At 37.3% G+C, this 25,923-nt stretch overlaps 2 protein-coding genes and 1 pseudogene across 2 annotated transcripts; 1 reads left to right on the forward strand and 2 right to left on the reverse strand.

Annotated features, from left to right (window-relative positions):
* The first annotated feature begins 11 nt into the window (after positions 1-11).
* Positions 12-13,651, forward strand: LOC132136389 (cytosolic arginine sensor for mTORC1 subunit 2-like). The gene is made up of 9 exons (XM_059547237.1): positions 12-410; positions 3,969-4,039; positions 4,898-5,091; positions 8,322-8,454; positions 8,670-8,793; positions 9,159-9,269; positions 10,972-11,054; positions 11,592-11,686; positions 11,776-13,651. The coding sequence occupies exons 1-9, from the start codon at positions 298-300 to the stop codon at positions 11,839-11,841; spliced, it is 990 nt and encodes a 329-aa protein (XP_059403220.1). The 5' UTR covers positions 12-297; the 3' UTR covers positions 11,842-13,651.
* Positions 13,652-13,807: 156 nt separating this feature from the next.
* Positions 13,808-18,487, reverse strand: LOC132136373 (RCC1-like G exchanging factor-like protein; annotated as a pseudogene).
* A 1,624-nt stretch (positions 18,488-20,111) lies between these two features.
* On the reverse strand, positions 20,112-24,077 carry LOC132129647 (neutrophil cytosol factor 1-like). The gene is made up of 11 exons (XM_059541291.1): positions 23,937-24,077; positions 23,725-23,805; positions 23,462-23,537; positions 22,551-22,716; positions 22,255-22,316; positions 22,041-22,163; positions 21,322-21,429; positions 21,098-21,215; positions 20,874-20,987; positions 20,578-20,744; positions 20,112-20,491 (listed from the first exon to the last, which is right to left on the reverse strand). The coding sequence occupies exons 1-11, from the start codon at positions 24,006-24,008 to the stop codon at positions 20,346-20,348; spliced, it is 1,233 nt and encodes a 410-aa protein (XP_059397274.1). The 5' UTR covers positions 24,009-24,077; the 3' UTR covers positions 20,112-20,345.
* Positions 24,078-25,923: the final 1,846 nt, after the last annotated feature.

The following is a 25,923-nucleotide window of genomic DNA, read 5'->3' on the forward strand; positions in this document are numbered from 1 at the left end:
TTTTCAGCAGCTGCTGGCCCATTCCAATCCTTGTCGGAGTGGAAACACGGGGGCCGACAGTCCTCTTCTTTTCTCCCTTCCCGTTTACCTCGTTGTGCTTTCTTTTATTTCACCCTGCTTTACTCTCTTTCTCGACAGACAACTTTTCCTTTTCTCTCCCCTCCTTTCCGCTCTGTTTGAAGGTTTTAAAGCCTTGTCCATAAGCTATAGTTTATTTATTTGTTCTTTCTCGTTTTATCACAACGGAATAGGCAGTTATACTTTTTTAGATGCACCACAAATGAGAAGACGCAAAAGATGGAGCTGCACATTTTAGAGCACAGTTTAAAAGTAGCAAGTATAGCGAAAGAGGGCATCCAGATTTGCACTCACGGATTAATCAAATTAGCTTTCCTGCCCTCTAAAACAAGGTAAGTAGCTTCACGAATCAAGTTTGCGTTGTGTTAAATCTGTCCTGTATCTACTATCTAACGCGGAATTACATTAGCTCACCGCTACGCACCTCTTATGAGGCGCAGATGCAGTTTCAGCACTTTTACGTTTTTCATCCAAATTCCTATCTGCTCCATGTAAGAGCATCCTCAAGCAAGCGGTCATGGGTGTTTTGTTTAGCGGTAATGATTGTCTGTGCTGTTGCTGAAGTTATTCGACGGTGGAGGGGTGTTTGAACGTGCTCGGGGTTGTTTTTCTTCTCGTGCGGCGGTGTAAATACACGGAGGGGGATGTTGCTTTAAATCCCGCTGCCTGTGATGCTCAATGCACGATCACTTACTTATTCAGCATCACAGCTTTGATACAGATGAAGGGGCATCCTGATGACTTGATGTGAAGCTTATCTTCCCGGTGCTTTAATCAAAAACTGACCTGTTTTGATCAATTCGACAGAGATCTGTTTGAACTGCTGGTGGAAACCTGTAAACAGCTGGAAGAGGAGGGGAAAGTTGTGGCCTGAACACGATTTGCATGCATTTGCTGCATAGTGCTGCACAGAAATGTGTTTTCTTTTACCACCTTTTGTGTTTGGTAATGCACATTCATTGCCACTGCTAACGTTCTGCAGTTGTTTTCTGTCTCATACTGCTGCACCCTCAGATGAGGGTCTTTGTGAAAGACCAGCTATTCATAGAAGAGTCCCAAATGCCCCCTTGCTGTGTTCGTGTAAGGAGAGTGTGTGAGCACATCTCCAGTCAGAGGCTGAACCTCAGGGAGAAACATCCTGTTCGGTCATTTAGTCTTGTTAGACTGTGGACACACACACAGAGGCCTCTAGGTAGAGTTAAAGTGGTTAGTAAGGCAGAGGAGGTTGTTTTCATGTCTGCTTAAGTGTGTTGATTAAAATAAATTCAGTGGTTTAAATCTAGGGCCTGATTCCCCTCAGGCCCCTTTTATTTTGCATGTTTACTTGCTCTAAAGTTCAAAAAATCTCATTTTCCAGGACCGTTTACAATGCTTTATTGGGTTTATGCTTCTTAATGGCTGTCATGTTCTGCACACTTGTTTTGAAAAGGTATTATTGGATTCAAGAGACCGGAATTAAACTAAACAAAAAAAAAAAAAAGTATGCGTGCTAGATATTGGCTTTGACATAAACAGCAGTCGTTAGTTAGACTTGTTTGAATAGGAAACTTTTCTTTGGAGATCAAAGATGTTTTGTCATGACTCAGAGCCTGGAACAGCAATGATGACATCACCTCGTATCGAAAGGAAAAATACTGAAAATCGCAAAGCAATGTCTCAGCAAAAATATTCAGGGTCTGCCTTCAGAAGCAGGGTTGTTAATTTGCGAATTGAAGATTTATCACTGTAAAGCGCTTTGCAGCTGGGCTGTGTTGAACATCCAGGTTCTGTTTACAGTGACATATTCCTTCAGGGCTTTCTATTGTATTCAGTGCTGTATGTCTTGCCCAGCAGGCCATGAAATCCATTTTAAGAGCTTTTTTGCATCTGAATGCAATTTCGTGTAGAAATGGCATTTTTGATATGGCATCTTTTCTGATTTTGAATCTTTAAGTTGGTTCTGACTTGGCCAACACACTCTCATGCTAGGGCATAGGAGGAAACCCTTGTTTTTCTGTCACAGAGGCACAGCTTGAATCTACTTATTTAGTAGCTGTCTGTGAAGTGTCTCAGAGTGATGCCGAATGCACACAACACGAGGGGAGCTCTGGAAATAGCTGCTTACAGTTAGAAACATTGTTGTGCTGGCTCACTGTTTGTCCAGCAAGATATAGAGGAAGCAGTTTTTTTCACACAGGAAGATACAATGAAACAACACAGTTAACCAAATGCAGTGTCACCATTAAAACAAAACAAAACGCTATATATATATTGATTGATTATATATTGATTGAGGTTGAATTTTCATTTTGGTGTTCACCAAATGTCCATGTAGTGATGTTTATACAAATAATAATAAATTGTTATTCTGCTCCATTGGCTTTCACTGTAGTGGTTCACTGTGAGGTTATAGTGTGTTGTTTTTAGTCTTCAGGTAAGAAGGCTTTATTTCCAGCAACATTACTGGATAAACAGGATCAGCCATCTTGTGATTTCAGGGTTTCTCACCTAAAAAAGGAGTTGGGAAATAAAAAGCGGTAAATATATTTTTAGATGAACTGCTGGAATCAATAATTATTTGGTTGTGCATTTGAAAATATGATTCAATGTGTGTGTGTCCTCCGAGATGTCAGGAACTGTTTTTAGGAGCACATTTCTGAGCAGAGGCTCTGAGAGAGTGAGTCATCGCCTGTTGAAAATTTACAGTGAAGAGGTTTTGATGGCTTGAAAAATAAAAAATTACCCCAGCTTCCCCCCCCAGCACCTCTTAGGCCGTATCAGATAAGATGCTACTTTCCACAGTCAACAAGTCTCCTGCTTTCTCCCCAGAGGCAAAATGATACACTATGTGGGTGGACAGGCCCATAAATAGGGACTGCTCTTACCTGGTGTCTGGAGCTGTTCGGGGTGCATGAGCAGCGTTATGAGCCACCGGCGGCTGCCTTGCATTTGTGCAGCTATGTATGTCGGCTTATGTTCGCACTGGCTACATTCTGCACAGATATATTTTTCCTGTTTTGTCATCATTGGGGAAAGAAATTACACTGTGTGTGAAAGGCTGATAAAATCAGCATTTATATGAACAACTTTATTCATTATTAAACAATGAATGATTTATTTGAGCATATGACATCAGGGTGATACAGCTGTCCTACTGATATCATAAAAAAGAAAATAAAAATATTGAAACGAAAATTACTTTAGAAAGAGGTAAAGGCGTTTTAAAAACCTCTTATTAATTTCTTCATATATATATATATATATATACATATATATATATATATATATGAAGATTATGATTAAGATATTTAGACGTATGTATACATAGTGAATGAATCTTTTTTTTTTTTTTGTTCATGGTTACACCACTTGACATTTTAGAAACATTAAATTGAACATTTTGGGTTTCTTTAAGCTGGTCTTTGTTATTCTTCCATAATTCATGTCTTTTCAAAAACAATTCACTAAAGTTTAAAACTGACTATTTGATATTTATCAATGAATTGTTCAAGATACTCACAAAAATGACTTTTTCCCTTTAATAAACAGTTCTGTAACAAATCATTTTTGAGAATGATAAAGACATTTACACTCGCATCTATTCAAGGTGTGTGGATAGAAAAGGATATTTTTACTTCTTGGTTACATCATTAACTTACTAGCTAAAGTCTCAATGATGTTCTGGTCTTTAGATATTAATATTTCCCCTTTTTTTTACACAAAAGTAATATCCCTGTCATTCACGTCCATTCAATAATGCATCAAATTTGAATTCTTGAAATCCCTAAGCCAGAGCAATAGAGGTGCATGTTCATAGAAGCTTCTCAGAAATTTGATATTCAATTTAATCATTACTCTGCTACTTCTTGGCTTATAATTTGCATCTCTTTTTTTACTTTGCTTGTCTCCAGATGTAAGTTCTTTAGTTTGACCGAAACTCCGGAGGATTACACCATTATCGTGGATGAAGATGGCTTTAAAGGTAGGTCTCGTGGTTACTTTTTTACTAAGAGTGCACTGGGTTTAGTGCAGCGAGGCAAGATTAAGTCATGTAAAGTATCACCTATTCTCTATAATTCCTTCTATCTTGACTCACTGCCAATGTTTGACCACATATTGCTCCATCAGCACCCCCCACTCTCCACATTTCCATTTTGGGTTACTAGAGGCGAAGCTGTCAATGGCTTTGGTTTTGTGGTTGATTGAGTGGATCCATGTCATTACACACTGGTTACCAAGGTGAAACCCGTTTGTAGCTATGGATACCAGAAGCTCTGTGTGCCGAAATGCTTCCAGGTATTTTAAAATCCCTGGAAGTTTGTGGGTTTGTTGGCAGCTTTTTCAGCCATATTTAATCTGGGGAACGATAAATATGACACATGAAAGTGGTGGAACATTTTTTTTTCATCCCAATCTTCCCCCGTATTTCACATGCTATGGATTTGAAAAGTAATCAGAACTAGTTTTTGTTAGCATTTCTTAGCTTTGAGACCATTTTAACGTTTTAATCAACAAAATTCAGTGGTCTGTCTTACTCTTCCAAGAAAACAGAACAAAAATATTGGTAACTCCTGTTGCTCTACATAGATTTCTGTACTGTCAGAAAGTCCCTCCCACTGAAGTCTATTGGTTGTTTTACAAAAGCTCTTTGAAATGCACTACCCCAACTTCCTGTTTCAGTAGCAATTACATCAACACAAAAAAAGAAAGCTGTGTCATGATTTCACAGCATCTATAAAGATTCCAGTCATCAAAGTAACTTTAGGTCAAGTAAAGAGTGGTCAGTATGAACAAAGTCACCTCCATGTCACTTTTTTTTTCTTTTCCGTTGTCTGTTTAGAGCTGCCGGAGTCTGAGTATCTCAGCGTGGCCGATGCGACGTGGTTGGCTCTTAATGTGGTGTCCGGGGGCGGGAACGCTGCCAGCTCTCAGCCAATCGGTGTAACGAAAATCGCAAAATCAGTCATCGCCCCACTGGCAGACCACAATATCTCTGTGTTCATGCTGTCAACCTACCAGACTGATTTTATATTGGTGAGTGTCACAGATGCTTAGGCTATAGAGAGCAAGAAACAATAGCCTAATTTTTATATTTCCAAAATTACAAACTGTTTGCATTTCCACCAGAATTAAGTTGTTTTTTATTCCGTTATTTTTCTTCAATAAAGCAATTGACACACACAAAGAAGCACATGACACCATCATATAGGTAATTCGTATAAAAGCATCATTTATATTTACCACAAAACAAATTTTAGTTTTAATTTTAGTGACACCTAGTTCAGGGGTCATCAATTAGCTGGGTTCCTTCCAGATCGTGAGACAATGGTTTTACCATTTCTACAGTTTAAGTGAGCTGTGCAATCAAACAACAGAGCTGTTCATACCACAAGCACGTACGGTCATAATATTTAATAACTAGCTCCAGAGTTGGTGCTTTTAAGCCCTTTATGTTTCCTGTAAATTGCCCCCCCCCCCAAGCTAAAAATTTTAAGCTAAAAATTAAAAAAAAAAAAAAAAATAGCTAATTGTAATTGCATTACTGATTAAAAAAAATTAAATCAGATCACATGGTTATTTTAACAACAGCAGTGCAGACACAAGCTGCTCAAGAACTTGACACTGTAGAAATAAGAATGCAACAATATAAAGCATTTAACTCAGTCCATTTAAGTTTGTGTCAAATTAATGGCACCTTCAAACAAAGTTTTATCAAATACATTTAGAATGATTATTTTACCATGTTAAGAGCATTTGATCATAAATCTGGCATTGATCCAAACCTGTTCCTGGAGGGCCAGTGTCCTGCAGAGTTTAGCTCCAGCCCTAATTAAACACACCTGAACCAGGTAATCAAGGTTTTTAGGATTACTAGAAAGATCCAGGCAGGTGCGTTAGATCTGGCTGAAGCTAAACTCTACAGGACATTCGTCCTCCAAGAGCATACGTTAGGTATCTGACTGTAAAAACAATATGTTAATAGTTTGAATAAACAGCTGAGCTTACCTTTTTAATATTTCTATTCAATTAGGCTCAACTGATGAAATATTGTAATGTTTTTTGGAGAATTAATCTCGGATGCCACAACTTTGGCTCAATATCTTAATCCTTTGAAACCATTTTGGCTTTTTTTTTCTTCTTTTATAAATTACTTCTGCTTGACTACATGGAAATTTATAAATATTCCAATTAAGTATTGTCTGGACAAGGATGTAAAATACAGAGATTGGACCTCTTGTAAGTTTAAAGGATTAGTTCATTTCCAAAATGAAAATGATGTCATCATTTACTCACCCTTCAAACAGTTGATGGACACCAATGACTTCCATAGAAGGAAAAAAATACCGATGGAAGTCAATGGTGCCCATCAACTGTTTGGATACTATTTTTCAAAATATCTTCTTTTGTGTTCAGCAGAAGAAAGAAACTCATACAGGTTAGGAACAAGTGGAGGGTGAGTAAATGATGAGAGAATTTTGAACTTGAAGTGAACTACTCCTTTAATCGAACACCCCTGACCTAGATAAAGAGTTTCGTTGCCTCTTGTGTGATTCACTTCACTTTTGTGTAGTACAGTATTGCATAGAATTATCTCTGACTTATTCTGGAGTTTACACTCACTTAGACAATCCTCATTACTTGAACTGTAGGAAATTATGTAAACCCCCACATGAAGAACAAAAAAAAGGATCAAAAACATGTTATATCATGAGAAAAAGAACTGCAATACTTGACAAACATAAACCAGTCTATTGTGAAAGATTATATGAAAACTAGCCCTGTGATTTATAAGTGTAATAAGTGTAATAAGTGTAATATTGATGGTTAAAATACAGAATCACAGCTTCTCCATTTCATTGCACTAGTTGAAACTGTCCTTTTATATAAGGACATGGCATTATGTTTGGTTATTGCTGTTAGACGGTCAAACTTTTAAACAATACACACCGTAAATCCTGAGCAAGTCATCACTTCTCCTTTCCTTTAACCAACCCATGTACCATGATCACAGCCAGCTGCTGTCATCTTGGCACATTTCCACTTTGTTTGTGAACACATTCCCAATCAGTGCTAGTATGTTCACCAGAGCCTGTTTATGAAAATAAGAAATGTGGGAGCGATGGTAATCTGGGGGTAGTTATGGAAAGAGGATAACGCCTGTGGATCAGCAGCCGCTTACTGGAATTTACTGGAAAGTTCACGTTCCACACCATCTGCTCCCAGCCAGAGGAATAATCACAGAGCTTTATAGAAAGAGAGGAGATGACCTGCCTCTGATGCTGGGCCACTGGAGAGGCAATTTCCTTCTCACTCTCACCCTGTCCTTCGCTCTTGGCCTGGTCACTTAAAACTTTAAGAGCAGTTCAGAAATACCCGTCTGTATCCGGCCCATCAGACCTAGAGTGCACAGATGTCTCCTCCACTTGGATCACCAAAAAAAAGTGAAAGAGCATATTGTCTTCCAGAGGAGTTGTTGATGTACATTTGTGTTGCCAGCCATATTAAATTGTATATAATACATTATATTGATGATGCATGTTATACAATATATATTGTGATGTATTACCCAGTCCTTGTAGTATCTGTGTGAAATGTTTGCTCTTGTTAAACTATATTTAGTTTTCACATGAGACCGTAATGGTTAGATGTAAACCTTCAAAAAGTTTCAATTCTCTGGAGCTTGTAAAATAGTGCAAGGAAACTGTAGATTCTGTATATGAATAACTGGATAGTTACCCTTGAAGTACTGTGTGGCGCTCATTTACTGCACCCATCAGGCCCTCACTGAAAAACTGAGTTTCAGCTTAATTGGTTGCTTAATGTATTGTTTTCCTTGTAATGTATTCTGGGTTTGGTAGTGCTGTCTGAAATGCAAATGAACGTACATTTGTGATGTGTTTGAGTCAGCTGGTTTTGGTAACTGAAGGAAATGGCAGACGCAGAGTTTAAATAATTAAGGGCTTCCACTTGTGCATGTTTCTGTAGATGAGCTGTATTGAACGTTCATATTGTTTCCTTATAAACCTCTCTGCCAAAAATGCTGAAAAATACGTTTGTACCTGTACTCTGTTAAGCTTCCTACTGTAGATGTAGCACATCCTGATACCACAGTACAAGTTTAGCACTGCCCCCAAACAGTTTTAATGGTTCCTGATTGTTTGTTCCCTGGATGAACAACTGAGTTCACTAAATCGTCTTGTTGGTAGCTCTTATAGTGTCTTACTAAATGAAAACTAACTTCTCATGTGCGATTCTGTCCATAGGTTCGAGAGAGGGATCTGCCCATGGTCATGCACACACTGTCTTCAGAATTCACTCTGCTGAGGGTGGTCAATGGAGAAACGGTGGCTGCCAACAGTACAGGGGTCACCAATGGTTTTGTCAAGCCTAAACTGGGTAATCATCTGTCATTAGTCTGAGGGTGTGTCGATGCAAGGCATTTTGTGCATTTGCATTACCAAGTGATGTTGCCGAGACTTAAAGGGACCCAAAAATAATGTTTTTTTTTTTTTTTTTCAGTAATCACCAAAACTGTTTGGTTACCAACAGTTTTTGGACTGAGACACCACAGGTGGATGTTAATTGTTTTTTTGTTTTGTTTTTTCCCTCAGTCCCTCGGCCGGTCATTCACCCTCTCTCCAGCCCCAGTAATATGTTCTGCGTTACCAGCCTGGACCCTGATACGCTGCCCTCAGTGGCCACACTGCTCATGGACGTCATGTTCTACTCGGGCGGGTAAGAGCTCAAGGACAGGCCGGGTCGGGCCGCTCCTCCTGGCTCACATATGGCAGTAACCGAGAGCCATCTGCCAGATCTATTAGAGAATGATGATAATACACACAGGTCGTGTGGGGAGTGCATTATGTGACAACAGGGGAGAAAAGACTGGAGATAAAATGAGCAGTGTGTATTTGTACAATTTTGCCCTTCCTTATAGTGGCTGAACTTGTTTACTGCTTAGACAGTGGCATCAGGCCAACAATTAGAGGAAAAGATCAGATCAGAGTTGCCCTTATTGCACTCCTTGTGAAAGCATCAGCTGAGTTGAGCTCTAATGAAGCTTGTGTAATAACAAGAATCCCTGCTGCGCTTCATTACAGAGCGAAAGAGACCGGGGGGCAGAGTGAGGATTCTGGACACATCCGCTTTTTCTCCTTCTCGCTGATCGAGGGCTACATCTCTCTAGTTATGGATGAGCAAACGACCCGGAGGTTAGACAAGCCCTGCATCTAACACACTGTTAATGTCAACGTAAAAAAACACAATTGATGCCATTTATTTCCCAGGGATGTGATTATTCCGGATTAATCGGAATTCCGGTTACTTCGGCCTGAAATCATGACCCTCGTGAATCATGCACATTAGTAAAAAAAAAAATATTCCTCATATAACCCACCCTCCACTTGTTCCAAACCTGTATGAGTTTCTTTCTTCTGCTGAACACAAAAGAAGATATTTTGAAAAATAGTATCCAAACAGTTGATGGGCACCATTGACTTCCATCAGTATTTTTTTCCTTCTATGGAAGTCATTGGTGTCCATCAACTGTTTGAAGGGTGAGTAAATGATGACATCATTTTCATTTTGGAAATGAACTAATCCTTTAAACTTACAAGAAGTCCAATCGCTGTATTTTACATCCTTGTCCAGACAATACTTAATTGGAATAGTAATACATTTCCATGTAGTCAAGCAGTAGTAATTTATAAAAGAAGAAAATATCACAGGAATAAATTACATTTTACAAAATATTAACAATTCAAACTTTTCTTTTTTTAAATTTGTAATCAAATTTATTTTTGATTTAAATAAATGCAGCCTTGGTGAGCAGAAGAGATTTCAAAATCATTAATAATTGTAATGTTTCCAAACCTTTGGCAGGTACTTTAATAATGACATTTTTGTTATTACTATTATATTATATTAAATTATATTAATTTGATTATTAAATGCTGATTTTTACTTTTACAGGAAAATAGCATGTATTATTAAAATATATATTTTAATGTGCTGATGCGTGGCTTGGGGGCCCGGTCAGATTTTCCAGCTTTTTTGTCTCTTAACTCATAACATGGCTGTTTCTCAATACATACCCCTGGTCTTGTGCATAAATCCTCAGTGCATTTTCTTCCAGCCTTCTGTAACAATTGTATTAAACACCAGTTTATCAAATAATTCCCAATAAAACATTGATGAACATTGAACATTGATTTTCCTTGATCACATGAAATCACATTAAAGGGATAGTTCACACAAAAATTAAATTCTGTCCTTTTTTTCTCATGCCATTCCAAACTGATCAGTCTTTTTAATGAATCTATAAAAAGACAAAAATAAATCTGTTAAACAAAGTGTTCGTGTCTCTTTTGAAGATATGAATCAAACTTATCAATTCATATGGATTACTTTTACCATCTTTTAAAACGTTGAGAATCATCAGAGTTTTGTTTTTGTGGACTGAAATCTCTCAGGTTTCATTAAAAATATCTTTGTTTCGAAGACAAATTAAAGTCTTAAGGGTTTGGAATGACGTGAGGGTGAGTAAAAGGTGACCATTTCAATTTTTAGATAAATACTCCCTTTAACAGAAGTAAAATGGTTTTCAAACATAATTTCCTTAAAGTCATGTTGACTCTTAAGGAAATGAAACATTCATTTTGTATACACTGCATGGGTTGTAAGGTGAATTTCTTTGTCTTTTAACTCATTTAAACTTTGTCTGCTGTGGTTTCATCAGAATTTTCAAAACACCACTGTCTTTTAGCTTGAGCATGTTGAATCATCATGTCTTTGTGTGTGTGGCTACAATGGAACTTCCCAGATGAAAAGATTTCTGATTACATGTACAGTATCACCAGTATGATTGTTTTGTTATCACTGCATGTGGTTAACATGATGCTCTTTTCCTGTCAGATTTCCAAACAACGTCCTCTTCACCAGCGCTTCAGGAGAGCTTTGGAAAATGGTCCGCATCGGAGGACAACCCTTAGGGTTCGGTGAGTTCAGGCTAAAACTCAGAGCTAAAACAGCCTGCTGTTACTATGAGAATCCCCACAATATCTAGAGACTAGAGTTTGGGGGTTGGTTCTTTTGACTTGGGCCTGTAAACAACCAGTCAGAAGACATTAACAAATGCTAGCATTTGGATTTAAGCATGCAAGTTTTACTTGACTGTAAAAAGGTTAAGGTGCGGTCACCTTAACAATGTTTCAGCAAAATTTTGTGGGTAAAAAAAAATCTATTGTATAACAGTAAAGTGTATGTATGGAGCATAGTCACACATAAGTCACTTTCAGACCAAGCAGCTGTCGGTTGTTCAGTGTGGTGAATCTACATGGGGAATGTCTCACCCTCATGCCAAATCCCCTATTGTGTGGATTTCGATTGAAATGGTTGGATTTAACCCATGCAAATTCACCAGACAATTTTAAATGTGACCGCACCTTAATGCACACGTACCTCAGTCAACAAATGTGCATTTGAAAGCGTGAATATTTGGTAACTGAATTTGTAAGTCATTTGTGTTTCACCAGATGAATGTGGCATTGTGGCTCAGATATCTGAACCGCTGGCGACCGCTGACATTCCAGCCTATTATATCAGTACCTTCAAGTTCGATCACGCTCTGGTAAGTTTGAGCACCCACCACTTTCCCGTCACCAAATCTTCAGCTGGCAAAGGCGATGTCTAACACAGCAACATCTTGTCTCAACCCAGGTTCCTGAGGAGAACATCCAGAGCGTGATCGGAGCCTTGAGGACCAATGAGAGCACAGGACAGTGATTGGATAGGAGTCCCACGTCCCTGAAAACATTTAGATTTCTAATGTCAAACTCTTAAAAGTGCCAAGAGCTTTCCTGAGGACTGCTTCTGGGGGAGGTTATGGGAGAAGGATCAGAAGGGGGAATGGATAAGTGGGGGGGGGGGGACTCTAATCTAACAGTCACTATTGATTGACGACATCAATATTTTGCAAAAAAGAAAACCAATCCCCACCCACCTCTACAGGGAACCTGCGATGGTGTGATTCCAGTGTTTTTCTTCTCCTCTTTCTCCCCCACCCCTCTTCTTACCCACTCCTCCTCCACACATCATTTTACCATGGCAACAGGGCCTGGACTTTAGCTACCAGTTCTTAAGACGCTGCAAACAACCATTATGTATTAGTGGCAGGTCCTCCTCCTAGAGGACACAGAATGTACTCCAGTGTTTCTCGAGATTTATTTCGTTTTTCCTGCCCCCTTCTTGTTTCCCCTTGCAGTGCCAAGACTAGGGCATAAACAGGCTCCTTGTCTAAAAACGTGATGTTTCTCGGGATGCAATTTGATGGTTCAGGGTTGTTGTTTTTTTGTTTTGTTTTTTGGCAAAATGGTCCAGTCACAAGTTCAGTCTGTGAGAGAAGCATCTCATGCTCATTCAAAAAGTTTTTGTTTAAAGGTATTGTTTCTTTCCCCTAACATCAATCCTATATTCACATTTCAATCCCAAGTTGCTGGGTAATGAATTAGTAGTTGTTGTTGCTGTTTTTGCCTTCAGAGTACAATCAATGTTTTTTCTGTCTGCCCGGCCGAGTTGGCAGTGAACGTGCGCAGAGATTGGAATCAAGGATTCAGGTGAGGTGAAACGGTTTTTGTTCACTTGCACTTGTTCAGGTTATACATCACAAACAAGTACACAAAAAAGTGCAGTTTACTGTATTCTGTTTTTAAACCCGTTCCAATGAGGACGTCGCTTTTTTATTTCCACCCTAGAGTCGTCGCATGCATGCGATCGGATGAAATGTCTTTTAGTCTTTAGTATTTTGCAAAGCTGTCTCTTTATTCACAGAGGAACTGTTTGGGGAAACCTATCATTTGTTGAATGTTAGTTGAGGTCAGGTGTCGCAGACACTGGCGTTAGTTTAGGCCTTCAAGCTCCCCTTGTCTGCACTTTATTTAAGGTCTATCTTACAGATCTTACTCTTCTGATGTGAAATGCAGGGGATGAGTATCTTCCCCCTTGAAGGAGTCTCTTTTTGAAGGGTCACTTGTTGCTCTTTACACAAGGATGGGTGTCTCTTTTTCCACAAGCTTTTCTTCTGTTAGCTTGGAAGCAGAATTGAGCAGAAACCATATATTTATCAGTGTTAAGGGGTGACCTGTGTGTTCTCTGACAATTAAAGACGTGAAACAATATATTTTTTCAGCTTACATTGCTTTTAGGTTTGATTTTTAATTGTTACTCTCTCTTTTCCCCCCCCACTGTTTGAACCGTGTTTTCTTTAGCATACAGTGGGGGTTTACACCATGTGACTGCTAGACCATGTGCCAATTGAGGATTTGTTATATACACAAGTTTTTGAAGATATGACTAAATATCTGTGATTTACAAATGATTTCTGTGGGACGATATTTGCTGAAGCTACGACTTCTAACCACCCATACAAATGATTGATTTGGAAAATTTGATTAAACCAGCTCAGACCCCAAAAAAGGTCATAACCTGATTACTGTTTTTACCTGAACATGAATTTTTCTTTCTGTTTCTTGACACTTTGTGTAGGTCAGAAACTGTCCCTTTATATTTGCACATTACAGAGGGTGATTTTCAACTATTCCTTTCTTTTTCCTCACAATGTCAATCACTATCAATACAGTTTGGTACAAATAAAGTATGTACTTGATTCTTAAGGATACAGGAGTTTCAATATAACTTCAAATCAGTTGCTTTTTAATATTTATTCATTCTTGCAGCCACCTGAAGCATAATGAAATAGTATATAATATAAATGTGCATTTTTGAATATTTGTTTAATCCGTTTTTAATATTTTCATCAGCTAGTAATATGAGCAAAGATTTTATAATTTTATTTTATAATACAACAGTTTGTTGAATTTTTAGCCTATTGACAATTTAGTATGCTTTTAACAAGAAAAGCAGATGTAGAAACCGCACAGATAATGTGGCTTTGAACATACAGTGTCCACTTCAAGTGATGACGATGTGACAAAACATTGAGGAAACTTCCAAAATGTCCAACTAACCAACATAAGATTCAATAAGAGGTCTTGAGTTATTTAGGAGTCAGACCCATGTCTATTTTTGAGGTCAGCACTGTCAACAGCAGAGGTGTCACATTTCCTTATTACCTTAAACACAGTCTTGGCTTGCTTGATTCAGTGTGACATGAAGACCCCTTAGTGAGGGCCTTTATTTCTCCAGAACCTTTGGACTTGTTAATAAAACGTGGCATGCTGATGGTGTTCGCTGAAGTACCAGAAAAATAGGCCAGATCTGCCATAACAGTCTCTCGTATGATTGATTTAAGCAGCGCCACCATGTGGTCAACACCCCAGGCAACATCCTTCATGTGGCCTGGCACTGTCACCTAAAGCAAGAGACAGTCATTAGCATAAAGAAAACAGGTTAACATATACTTAGTATAGCTCTGTCAATTTAAGAAGTTAATTTACTATAGAAGTATAAATCATTCAGTGCTTTCACCTGCTAAAATAATGCAACGTGCTGGAATTTTTAAGCTTATATGGGAGCTTTTCTCAAAATATTATATGTGATTAGCTGTGATTCATATTAAAAATCAAACAGCGTTTTACCTAACTGCATTGTTTGCAAAACCAACTGACAAGCTCTGAAATCCGCACTTTTTCATGTTAAAAGAAAGAAAGCAAGCAATGGTGTTTGCTTCTTACCCTCCATGGAAAATACTGGTCATCATGTTTCCCAACGCTGAGACATCCTCTAACATTCTTACCCCAAACAAACAGCTCACCTCGATCTGAAAACAATATTAATGTAGAAAAATTTTCAGCCATCTATTTACAAGGATGTTGGCCAGGAAGCAGACTGGATTTAATACCAACATGGTTGTGTAAGCATTTGTAGCAGGTGTTTTCAGGAGAAAGAACATTAACACTTAATATCCTTCATAAGAGCACATTTAAAATCTCTCAAAACACTTGATCATACTCCGTACAACAACAGTAAATATATCGAGTCAATGCACATGCGAAGTAATAATGTTCAATGTTGTAATCAACCAGTGATAGCTGCAAAGTGAGTCGACAGTAGGGCTGAACTCTGACCTCCCAAAAAAATGTGGCTGGCACTCTTTCTGGGATTGCAGACTCTGAAAGTTTCTGGCCCTTTCCCAGGATTCCAAAACCCCAAACAAACACCTCTCCTTCCTCTACAGAGATTGAGTTACTTAATTCATTACATAAGCATCTTTCAAAGCAACATCAATTTGTGCTTTTCAACTGTCAACTTTTCGACTGCTTTTCAAATATTCTAGCAGGTAGAATATTAAAATATTAAAACCCACTGAGCAGTTTAAATTATGATAATGACTATATATATATATATATATATATATATATATATTGTTGTTGTTGTTTTGGTAAAGCACAGAAGCACACTTATGTACTAAGCTGGTTTAATTATGGTATCAGGTTTTAATAAAAGGTTTGTAAAAAAAAAAAATATTTAAATCAAAAAAATTTCAATCATGTAAAGTGTAAACTAATATTATTTCAGCTAGTTGCAATGACAATATTTGACATTCTTTTTTAGTTTAACTTAAAGTACTTAAATAACAGGTTATTTCATCATACTATTTTTCAGAGAGCACCACAGTGCTTGGATTGTTTTGACTGAATAGGACTGTAATCTTACCATTCAGGACAGCCACCTGTGTTCCTGTCGGACTCGACTCACACCCCTCAGGGCCAGCAGCCGTGGAGAGCTAATCTGAAAATCAGACTTTACAAATGAGCTGCACAGCCTGTCATTGTCAGTGCATTGGCCTTTTTACATACAAAATTCCTTAAACGTGTCAATTCTATGACGGTGACCATCGGTTCAATCATTTTTTATATTTGTTTGCCAGTTGTGCTTTTTACCTGTGTGGCCTCAGTGACAACCAAAAACCTGTCCATCTGTGGACACGGCCAAACTACAGTCTCTGTATGTGGCCACCTGCTGAACTTTGACCCCAGCCAGATCTCCTGTGACGGGCACTGGACAGGACGCCTTGCTGTGATGATGGCCCAGACCTTGAAATTCCAAAGACATGAATCCTGAGGGAAGGGTCACATGGTCTGATGTGTACAAGTATCAGCCATGAGTCACTTGAGTGTTGTCTTGGATACATTTTTTCGGAAAATGCCTTGTGGCAAGGAGTGGAACAAAAAGAGCGACTGAAAGAAAAGAGACAGAGATAATGACACACAGATGGTGAAACAAACCTGTTTGTCCATCCGCGCCCCACCCACAGGCGAACACTGAGCCTCTGTCTGTTAGAAACAGACTGTGATCATGCCCACAAGCCACCTACAGGATGAGAGGAGCAGGACAGATGGAGTGACTCTCACAAAAAAGGCCTTGCCTATAAATCATACTTTGCATAGGGGGAAATTGCCACTGCAGGCAACATAGGAAAAGGACAGCCATTTTCAAACACAAGTTCAATAAAAACAGCTTCAGCCATATGCTCAGAAAGATTATTAGCAAATTAAACCAGAGTACACGCCATGCTCTACTTGGGGAGAAAAAAAAGGTTCATATTTGAGTTGATAGTATTGCCTCTGATGTTACAGCCAAAATCTTTAAAGGGTCAATGTCGAGCACTTCCCGATCATGCTGAATAATTTCACTCTAAGCAACTCATGATATAAAACTGATTAAAGACATAAACAGTGGTTAAAATATAAAGCTAATGGGATACAGGGAAAGTAATTGTTTTTTTGTTTAGCCACCACTATATAATGGTGAAGAACACTGGGCTTATATTGCTGTACACATAAACCTGTACACTTCATCCTCCACAATCTTCCTCCCACACTGCCCATAAGCATTATTACCCATGCTGAAAACTGATGAGAGAGAAAGAGAGACATGAAGGACTCATCACACTAGAGCAGTATGATTTGATTTGATTTGAAACCAATATCTAATGCATCCCAAATGATTCCTTTTCCTTCTGATTCATCTACTGTACATAGAATCTGAGCACATGTAACTACAACTTTAATACTTCTGAGAAGACCCAACTTCACAGAAAAGTGCTCTCTAATGACAAGAAATCTCAGATATGACGAAGCAGACGGTGTTTGCTGACCTCTGTCAGAGTCTGCTAGCAGCAGAGAGTGAGCGCATCCACTTGAGACCTGCAGCACTCATGTCTCCTGAGGGTTCACCAGCGGAAGAGACACTGGAGACGGCTCCAGGACAAAGTCGGAACTCTTATCTGCAAACACAAGACAAAGCAGCTGAATTAGGAATGCCCTTGAGGAAGAGGTGGTTTATTGATAGTTGTAATGGTTCCAGTAGATAAGCAGCTCATTCCTTCAAAGAGGAACTGAGTGGATCATCAACATCAACCACTATCCCATGTTCAATAGGAAGTGCTGAAGAGCACTTTCACATTAGATACCATCAGAGAAGAAACATTTTACTGCAACAACCCTACTTCCCTAACAAAATAATTTTTTTTTTAAGAACCATGCAAATAATGTGTTGATTACTCCAAACCCCTGGAACTTGTTTGTTAGGGTAGTTTTCATCAAAAGCACATGAGTTACTGACAGGACTGCGATGGTGTTTTGGGGCTTTCTTACGTCGGTCGTGTTGAGTACGTTGAAATCCCAGCTGGGAGTCTTTGTTAAGGCCCATGCCCCACAGTTTGGTCAGATCTCTGCTATTACACGCCAGTAAGGTGAAACCATATCCCCATGCTGCTGAGGAAATCAACCACAAAACAAACATAACATATAATACCACTCAAAATATCTTTTTTAAAGAAGTTAATACTTATATTATTCTGCCAGGACACATTAAACTGATCAAGAGGGACAGTAAAAGCATTTATAATGCTACAAAAGAGTTTAAATAATTGTTCTATTCTTTGAAGAATTCTACAAAATGTATCACAGTATCCACAAAAATATTAAGCAGCACAACATTGCTAATAATGTTTCTTAAAAACCAAAGCAGCATATTATAATAATTTCTGAATTAATAATGTGACTCTAAAGACATCACAGAAATTGCACTTAAATTAGAAAACTTGTCATTGTAATATTTCATAATAATGCTGATTTTGCTGTATTTTTTTTTTCAAAATGTATTGTTCAACTTGTTTATCACATTCTTCATATTTGTGGTACTTTTTTTTGTTTAGTTAGGGTAGAACATCACCTTCTGTTCAGTATCCAGGAGGTAAGGTGTGAGCTGGTCCTTCCTGGGCTTTTTTCTGCCACTGTCCGGCACTACAAAGCTTGGGATCCCTAAAGCCCCACACAAACACCTGGAACACAGGTGTTTCATCTCGCTGCTTCCGCTTTCTTGGGGCGCTAAATGTTCGAGTGGTATATGCACGGAGACCCAGGTGAAAACCACGATGGCCACAGGAACGAATGTTGACTAAAGCCATTATGACAGTCACCTGCATAACATACAAAATTACAACATAAACTCTGAAATACTTCCATACCAGTACAGAATATTAATATAATTAAGAGGATTATCCAACACTAACATAATGTACCATGGTATTAAGCATGGTTTTAAATGTATTTATTTAACATATGCCATTGTAATTCTATATCTGGTATTCTCTTAAGCACTTAGGAGAAGCACGTAAAAATACCATTAATACTACTAACATGACTTTTGGACACAGTAGGACTCAGAGCAGGGTTGGACAGGGTCTTCGGTCCTGGATGGACATTGTCCTGCAGAGTTTAGCTCACAGGGGTGTTTAATTAGGGTTTGAGCTAAACTCTGCAGGACAATGTGCCTCAAGGACCAAAGTTATATATATATATATATATATATATATATATATATATATATATATATATATATATATATATATATATATATATATATATATATATATATTTTTTTTATATACATTTATATATATATATATATATATATATATATATATATATATATATATATATATATATATATATATATTGTATTACTATATGATACCAGAGCTTACTGTACTATATTTTGTTTAGAGGATCTCTCAATACTCACATTCATTGATCAAAAAAAAATTATATTTATAAAACCGTTTCAAATACTTCCTATCATATAATATAATTCACACATGAGCATGTCCGTTACTCTGCAAACTGGCTCGGCGTCTGAAATGAAAGATACAGCAATATAATGTGAAATACGTCTACTGTGTGTTTGGTTTTAAGCTGCTCACGTTTTTCTTCGGAGGCGGCCATGACGGCACTGACGCATGACGTACAGACGTGCAATGATGGGAAGTTCGGATCAATTCACTGACTCGGATCTTTGAATCTCCTTCGGCTTAAATGAACGAGTCCTTTTTCAAGTCATTTCGTTCATGTCAGCAGAGTATAAATAAAATTTTACATGTTTCAGAACGAATGACTCGGGGGGTGAACTAATCATTTTTGTTTCCTGTTCAGATGTCAACGCGAAATGAACGAATCCCGCGCTGAGACAACTCGTAGTTCCCGAGTCATATTAAAGAATCATTCAAAAAGAACGAATCGTTCAAGAACGACCCATCACTATGTAATGGTCACAATAAGCGGTAGGGGACGAACGTTTCCCGTTTCAATTACATTCGAGTAACTTCTGTTATTCGTTAATTTCTTCACTGAACACAAAGAAAAGTTTAGCAAGAGTACATTGCCACTACCGGTTGTTGTTTTTTTTTTATTGGAGGGGGGAGGGGCTTTATACAACTTAATTCTTTGAAATATCTGTAAGAGTAGTTAGTAGCCTAGGTGTGAACAGATGTACTTACAGAAAGTTTCAAAAGTTCAATGACACTACCATTGGTTTTTGGAAAGGAACTTTGGTAGTACATTGGAAGTACCATGGATGGTATGTGGTTAATTAATATGACATTGCCATCTGATGCCATGGTACTGCCACAATACGGTTTGTAGGTAATTTTAGCATATAAATATGTTTATTATGTACTGATATTACCATCTGACCATATCACAGCACCAAGGGAAATTCTTCATGACATATCACCATGCATTTGATTTGCAAACTATGGTTTATTTACTTATTTGTCACTGTTTACAAAAACATCAAAAATAGAGACATAAACTAAATGCATACTAAAATATAGATAGCTGGCTTGAAGACATAAACAAAATGTCATATACACATAGCTTATAACAGGTTCTGGCCTAAGCAGGAATGAACAGAGCATTTGTTTAAACAAGTATCTGAATGCCTGTGACTATTTTTAACAGATTCAAGTTGCTATTTAACACGTTGCTTCAGTTGGCCTCATGTATGCTGACTCTCTTGCATGTGTTCTCAGTGCAGCGCTCCAGAATGAGCTGAGGACTGGGCCGAGGAGGAATGATGGGAATACTTTCATCCTGATCTTCTGCTTGAGGAGAGCCTGAGTTTGCAATGTTCTCTACAGAAACAGAAACAGAATACATTTTAAGCAACAAAACAAAAATTATCCTGGTCTGTAAAAAAAAAAACATGGAGAATGCACACCTCTGTTTGTCTTCCTCTCCTGCAGTGGAGATCGTGTCCCATTGCTGGATTGGGAGTTCAGTCTTCCTCGATGCTGTAAGTACCTTCGGCTCTGTCTTCGATAGGTGTCCTGAGTGATTCGCTGACGTCCCTTAGCGTGGATGCTCTGGGCGTTGCGTATGGTAGACCTGTTGGCCAAAATAAATAGAAGAAAAACAAAAAGCTTGAATCTGATATTTTTGAATTGGGATTAATCGAAGTGTTCAGTCATTGTTAACTCAATATGTGTTGCGCTTCATAGACACATTGCTCTATACCTTCTGGGTGGTGGTGTTGCTCTTTTGACCACGTCCTTCTCCGCATCCACCTCTTTCCTCTCTCCAGTCCTACACAGGAACATGGATGGGTAGAAGCCCGTATCTTCTCCTTTCCTGTATAAGACATTTGGGAATCTGATTTGATTATGACTCATCAAATGACTGCAAGCATTTCGATTGTTTCAAAACACCATCGGGTTCAATTTAGAGAGGATGACTCATACCTGACCACCCACCACCCATCAAGAAGTTTATGGATGACCTCGATCGTCTCTCCTGCCTCGAGAGTCAACTCATCCTCTTCCACAGCTTTATACCCTTTAGTGGTTTTGTAGAGCTCTCCTGATGTGGGTAAATATCATCAGTACAATCCGAACAGCATAATTAATAACTCCCTAGATAGTGTTTTGCATCTCGTATCAGTGGCAGTATGGCAATACACACTGACCTGTGTAATTAGGCTCTGGTTCGTCTGAATCATCTGCTCCATCCAGAGGCTCTAAGTATGAAGCTGGCACCCAGCCTCTCCTGGACTCACACTGACAAAACCACCAGCCTGTAAACATCAGATCACATCACACATCAGACCTGTTTAACTCTTTACTGATATTCCAGAATCTGTGGAAAGAGAGCTAAGTGAGTCCGAGTGGTTATGCAATGCAAGATTGTTCTTATCATTCAACATGTATTATCTATATTATACACTAATGTTGAACACTAGTTTGGGGTTGGGATAAGATATTTTTTTATTGAATCAAAAAATGCTGTAAAAAAAAAGGATTATGAAATATTATTATAATTTAAAATAACTGTTTTATTATATAAAAGTGTTATCAATATCATAATTTTATCATAATCAATGTTGACAACAGTAGTGCTGCTTAATGATCATATATGATGAATAGAAAGTTTAAAATTGTAATTTAATTTAAATAAATATTTTGTAACAAATATTAAGTATAAATGTATTTACTGTCACTTTTGACCAAGTTATTCTATACATTTCTTTATATATTACAGTAATGCATATAATATTTATATATTATTGTATATAATTTACAATTAAATTTTGATTGTATTTAATTAAAACAATTATATTTTGCATTACAATTATTAATAATAGATTAAATAATTTTTGAATGCAGCCACATTTCACTTCCTGCTCACCATTTGGGCTTTTTTCCACAATGTCCACCATGTCTCCCATCTTTAGAGAGAGCTCATAATTTGAGCTCTTGCTGTAGTCTGCGATCACTCTGTAGCTTTCGAGCATGATGGGCCCAGTGATTTCTGCACAAAGAAAACCAGCTATAAAATCCTGCTGGGAAATAGCATAAGGCATTTGCGGTTAGATTGTATCAAAGGGAGAATTTGTTCTTACCTGATGTGGTGTTGCCCCGTGCTCTGTTTGTGGACATAATGAAGGTCTCATTTCTTTTGTATCTACAGAAAGACAAAAGTAAAACATCATGTTTCTTGTAAATATTGTATTCTGTAGCAAAAAGCACAGTTGAAGTTTTTTTATTATTATTTTTGGGCTTGCTAATTTATGTAGGGACATGATCAGTGAACATCATATGCAGGATTTGAACATGTATTGTCATAACGACTATGGCTCAAAGCATCAGAGCATGTGCATAACCACAAAGCCACAGCCCCAGCTAACTTTAGACTTACGGGTGCGGTGCTGGTGGAGTTTCATCTTCAGCCCGCATATTGAAGAAGTCACATACAAGGTGACAGCGGGAGATCTTCGGAGGCAAGTTGAGAAGAGAACGGAAGTATTCAGCAAGAGTCACCTGCCTCGTCTCTGTCGTCTTCTGATTGTCAAGCCATTTGGGAGCTGAGAGAGATTAATGACAGATTGTGAGCTGGAACGTGACACTTTTATTTTCTTAATAAAGGCAACATTGTAGTATTGTTGTGATCTGCAAACTATTTTGACTTTATGATTCCAATATTTATTTTGCCTGCTATAACGGAGTACATTTGAATGGCTGCATATGACATATTTCGTAATTCTTTTCGTTTAACTTTTATTATATATCTTTGTATATTATATAAACTACCACTACACCACACTGCACACTGAGTTTTGTAAGTGTGAGAAATCCAACTCTGTGGTATGGTCATGTTGCACAAACTCTTGTGACCCCATGGTTACAATATCTCTTTAACTTGCATGCAAGCCTGGAAAGTCCAAAGAAAACACTTATCAGCAAGTCCCAATATCAGAAAGTAATTTGCAGAACTGAAACTCAAACTCGAAAAAACCCAAAACAAGAAGGCATGGTATGCAAATAGAATTGGTGTAACATTATGTGTCATGTACCTTTTATGACTTCTAAGTTAATAAACTGATATGCTTGACAATAAGCAGATGTTTCCTCTTCATATACTGAGAACCAAAAGCTTTTTCTGTACTGTCTGAACAATGAAACTATCACATTACGTTGACTCATGTATTGCTTGACACTAGTCTGTAGATCCTGTTAACTTAGTAAATCGTTTAGGATATGTTGTTTTGTTCTTTCTGAAAGTGGATCAAATGATCTGAAGATCTGTGCTTTAATCACACAAGAATTTACCTGGTAATGTGGGAATGATTCTGTCATTGCCATCAATGTCTCCTGCCTCAATTGGGAACATTTCCTTCAAAGCTTTCTGTAAAAAAAATATATATAGATAGATGTTGCAGTCTGATTTTAGGCTATGTTTTTTTATACAAATATGACAGCGTGATTAAAAATATAGGAAAAGCTTGCAGTAATGAAAATGAAATCAGGTAGGGAAAGGAAAGTGTAACACTTTACTATACTTTCAATCGTAGAGCATTGAAAACGAGACTTACATGAAATGTATGGATTTCTGGATAGCGTCTGTACACAAGCTTTTCAGATTGATCACTCCACTTAACCAGGAGCATGTACACCTTTAGTACAGGAAATGAGAAATAATCGATTGTTTTGTTCTATACCTAAAAACTTTCCTTGTTTAATATGTATACTGTACAGTATCTATACTTATCTTGATATTTCACCATTTTTAGAGTAGCTTACTTACATAGTGCTGGCTGGGAAAGAATCGTTTCTCAAAGCCTAACAGTTCCACGTGTCTCACGTACGATTCAGCCATCCTGCACGACACAGCTGAAGGGATGTTAAGAGAGTTTGCTTTGCTCTTATGATCACCTGTGGTTTATGGAGATAGTATAGACTATTACAGTGGGAGGCGCAACCACTCAAGCACTTCCTCTTTCCCTCATGGCCATCGCAACCTGATGATGAAATACAGATAGGAAACTCCAGAATTAGTTGTGTGTGTAACATTTGACTTTAAGTGTATTTCACTTTATTTCTGTGTGATATTTAACATATTTTGGCTGATAAAGAATATATTGACACTACAAACTATTTTGCATAATACACAATAGTAAATATTTCAATTGATAAATATGAAGGAAAATAGTAAATTACTTTAATCGGTCAACCAATCAAAGTAAATTAAGAAAGAAACTAGACAGATAATAAGTAAAGACCAACTAAGAACAACTATAAAACAATTTAGGAGCTACCTTTAAATGCAGGAAGACAAACAAATAGACTTTGCAGTTATATAGTGAACACAGGTTCAGCAGAAGAAAGAAACTTTGGAACAAGTTGTCTTTAGAGGTTTCACATCTTTGTCTTTTGTTTACCAAAAAAAAAAAGGAAGCTAATGTAAAAACAAACTCTTTTTCAAGCTGTCAACTTATTTCCTCTTTTTGATCATCAAATTGCTTTGTAGTTAGATATCACTGAATATTGCTAGTTGGAAACAGACATGACTGTTATGTTGAAACACCACACTACTTCCTAAATCAGTTTATAAAAGCTTCATAACCATTTTCACATTTACTTTCTTATAGTGTCAGAGTTTCTCAAGCTAGAAGATTTCACAGGGGATTTTGGAAGATGTGTGATGACATAAACCACAAACCATAAAACGCAAAGAAGTTGCTGTTTTTTTACATTTACATTTACATTTACACTTATTCATTTAACAGACGCCTTTATCCAATGTGACTTACAGATGAGGACAGTGGAAGCAATCAAAAACAACAAAAAGAGCAATGATATATAAGTGCTATAACAAGTCTCAGTTAGGTTAACACAGTACACGTAGCATGGGATTTTAAATAATATAATAAATAAAAAGAAAACAGATAGAATAAAAAAAGAATAGAGCAAGCTAGTGTTAGAGATCTTTACACACACACCCACACACACTCATACACAATTGCATAATTAATGAAAAGAAAATAGAATATAAAAAGATTAGAAAGGTAGTTAGATTTTTTTTTAAGAATAGAATTAGAATAGTGAGTGTTAAAGTTAGAGGGTCAAATAAAGATGGAAGAGATGGGGAGGTCATTCCACCAGGAGGGAACATTTAATTTAAAAGTCAGTTAAAGTGACTTTGTGCTTCTTTGGGATGGCACAATCAAGCGACGTTCACTTGCAGAACGCAAGCTTCTAGAGGACACATAAGTCTCATAAGTCTTTTATATATATATATATATATATAAAAAATATAATAAATCAATTGATATTCTTCTTCAAATACATTGGTCTTTATATATAAGATTATATTGCTGCATTTATAATTTTGAAATATAATATATATTTATATTTAGAGGGGACAATTTGTGGGTAATAAGCATCAAACAGTTAAAAAAATACCTAAAAAATAATAATAATAATAATAATAAAAAATTTAACCTAAAAACACTATAGACATCAATTTGTCACTGTAGGTAATATTTTAAAATATTATGAATGCACATATTGTAATTACAAACCATTTATTTGTTTGTAAATATGCAGTCATTTTAAGTAACTTTCAACTTTTGAGGTATGATACAAGGCAAATTTATCAAAAAATGAAAAAAATAAAAAGAATCATAAATATAAAAACTGCTAATCATGAACACTTTAATGAAGATTCCTTGTAAATCGTGCAAGGTATAGTGACATTTTTCAAAAGATGTGTTAACACGTAAACAAAATTA

The sequence above is a fragment of the Carassius carassius genome, chromosome 4 (genome assembly GCF_963082965.1).
Source record: "Carassius carassius chromosome 4, fCarCar2.1, whole genome shotgun sequence".
NCBI classification, from domain to species: domain Eukaryota; kingdom Metazoa; phylum Chordata; class Actinopteri; order Cypriniformes; family Cyprinidae; genus Carassius; species Carassius carassius.

Coding starts and splice junctions, on each gene's coding strand:
- LOC132136389 (XM_059547237.1), top strand. CDS start 298: ATGGAGCTGCACATTTTAGAGCACAGTTTAAAAGTAGCAAGTATAGCG. Junction 9,270..10,971: donor GATGAGCAAACGACCCGGAG/GTTAGACAAGCC, acceptor TTTTCCTGTCAG/ATTTCCAAACAACGTCCTCT. Junction 11,055..11,591: donor AGGACAACCCTTAGGGTTCG/GTGAGTTCAGGC, acceptor GTGTTTCACCAG/ATGAATGTGGCATTGTGGCT.
- LOC132129647 (XM_059541291.1), bottom strand. CDS start 24,008: ATGGCTGAATCGTACGTGAGACACGTGGAACTGTTAGGCTTTGAGAAA. Junction 21,216..21,321: donor ACCAGAGCCTAATTACACAG/GTCAGTGTGTAT, acceptor TACCCACATCAG/GAGAGCTCTACAAAACCACT. Junction 20,492..20,577: donor GGAGAGGAAGACAAACAGAG/GTGTGCATTCTC, acceptor CTGTTTCTGTAG/AGAACATTGCAAACTCAGGC.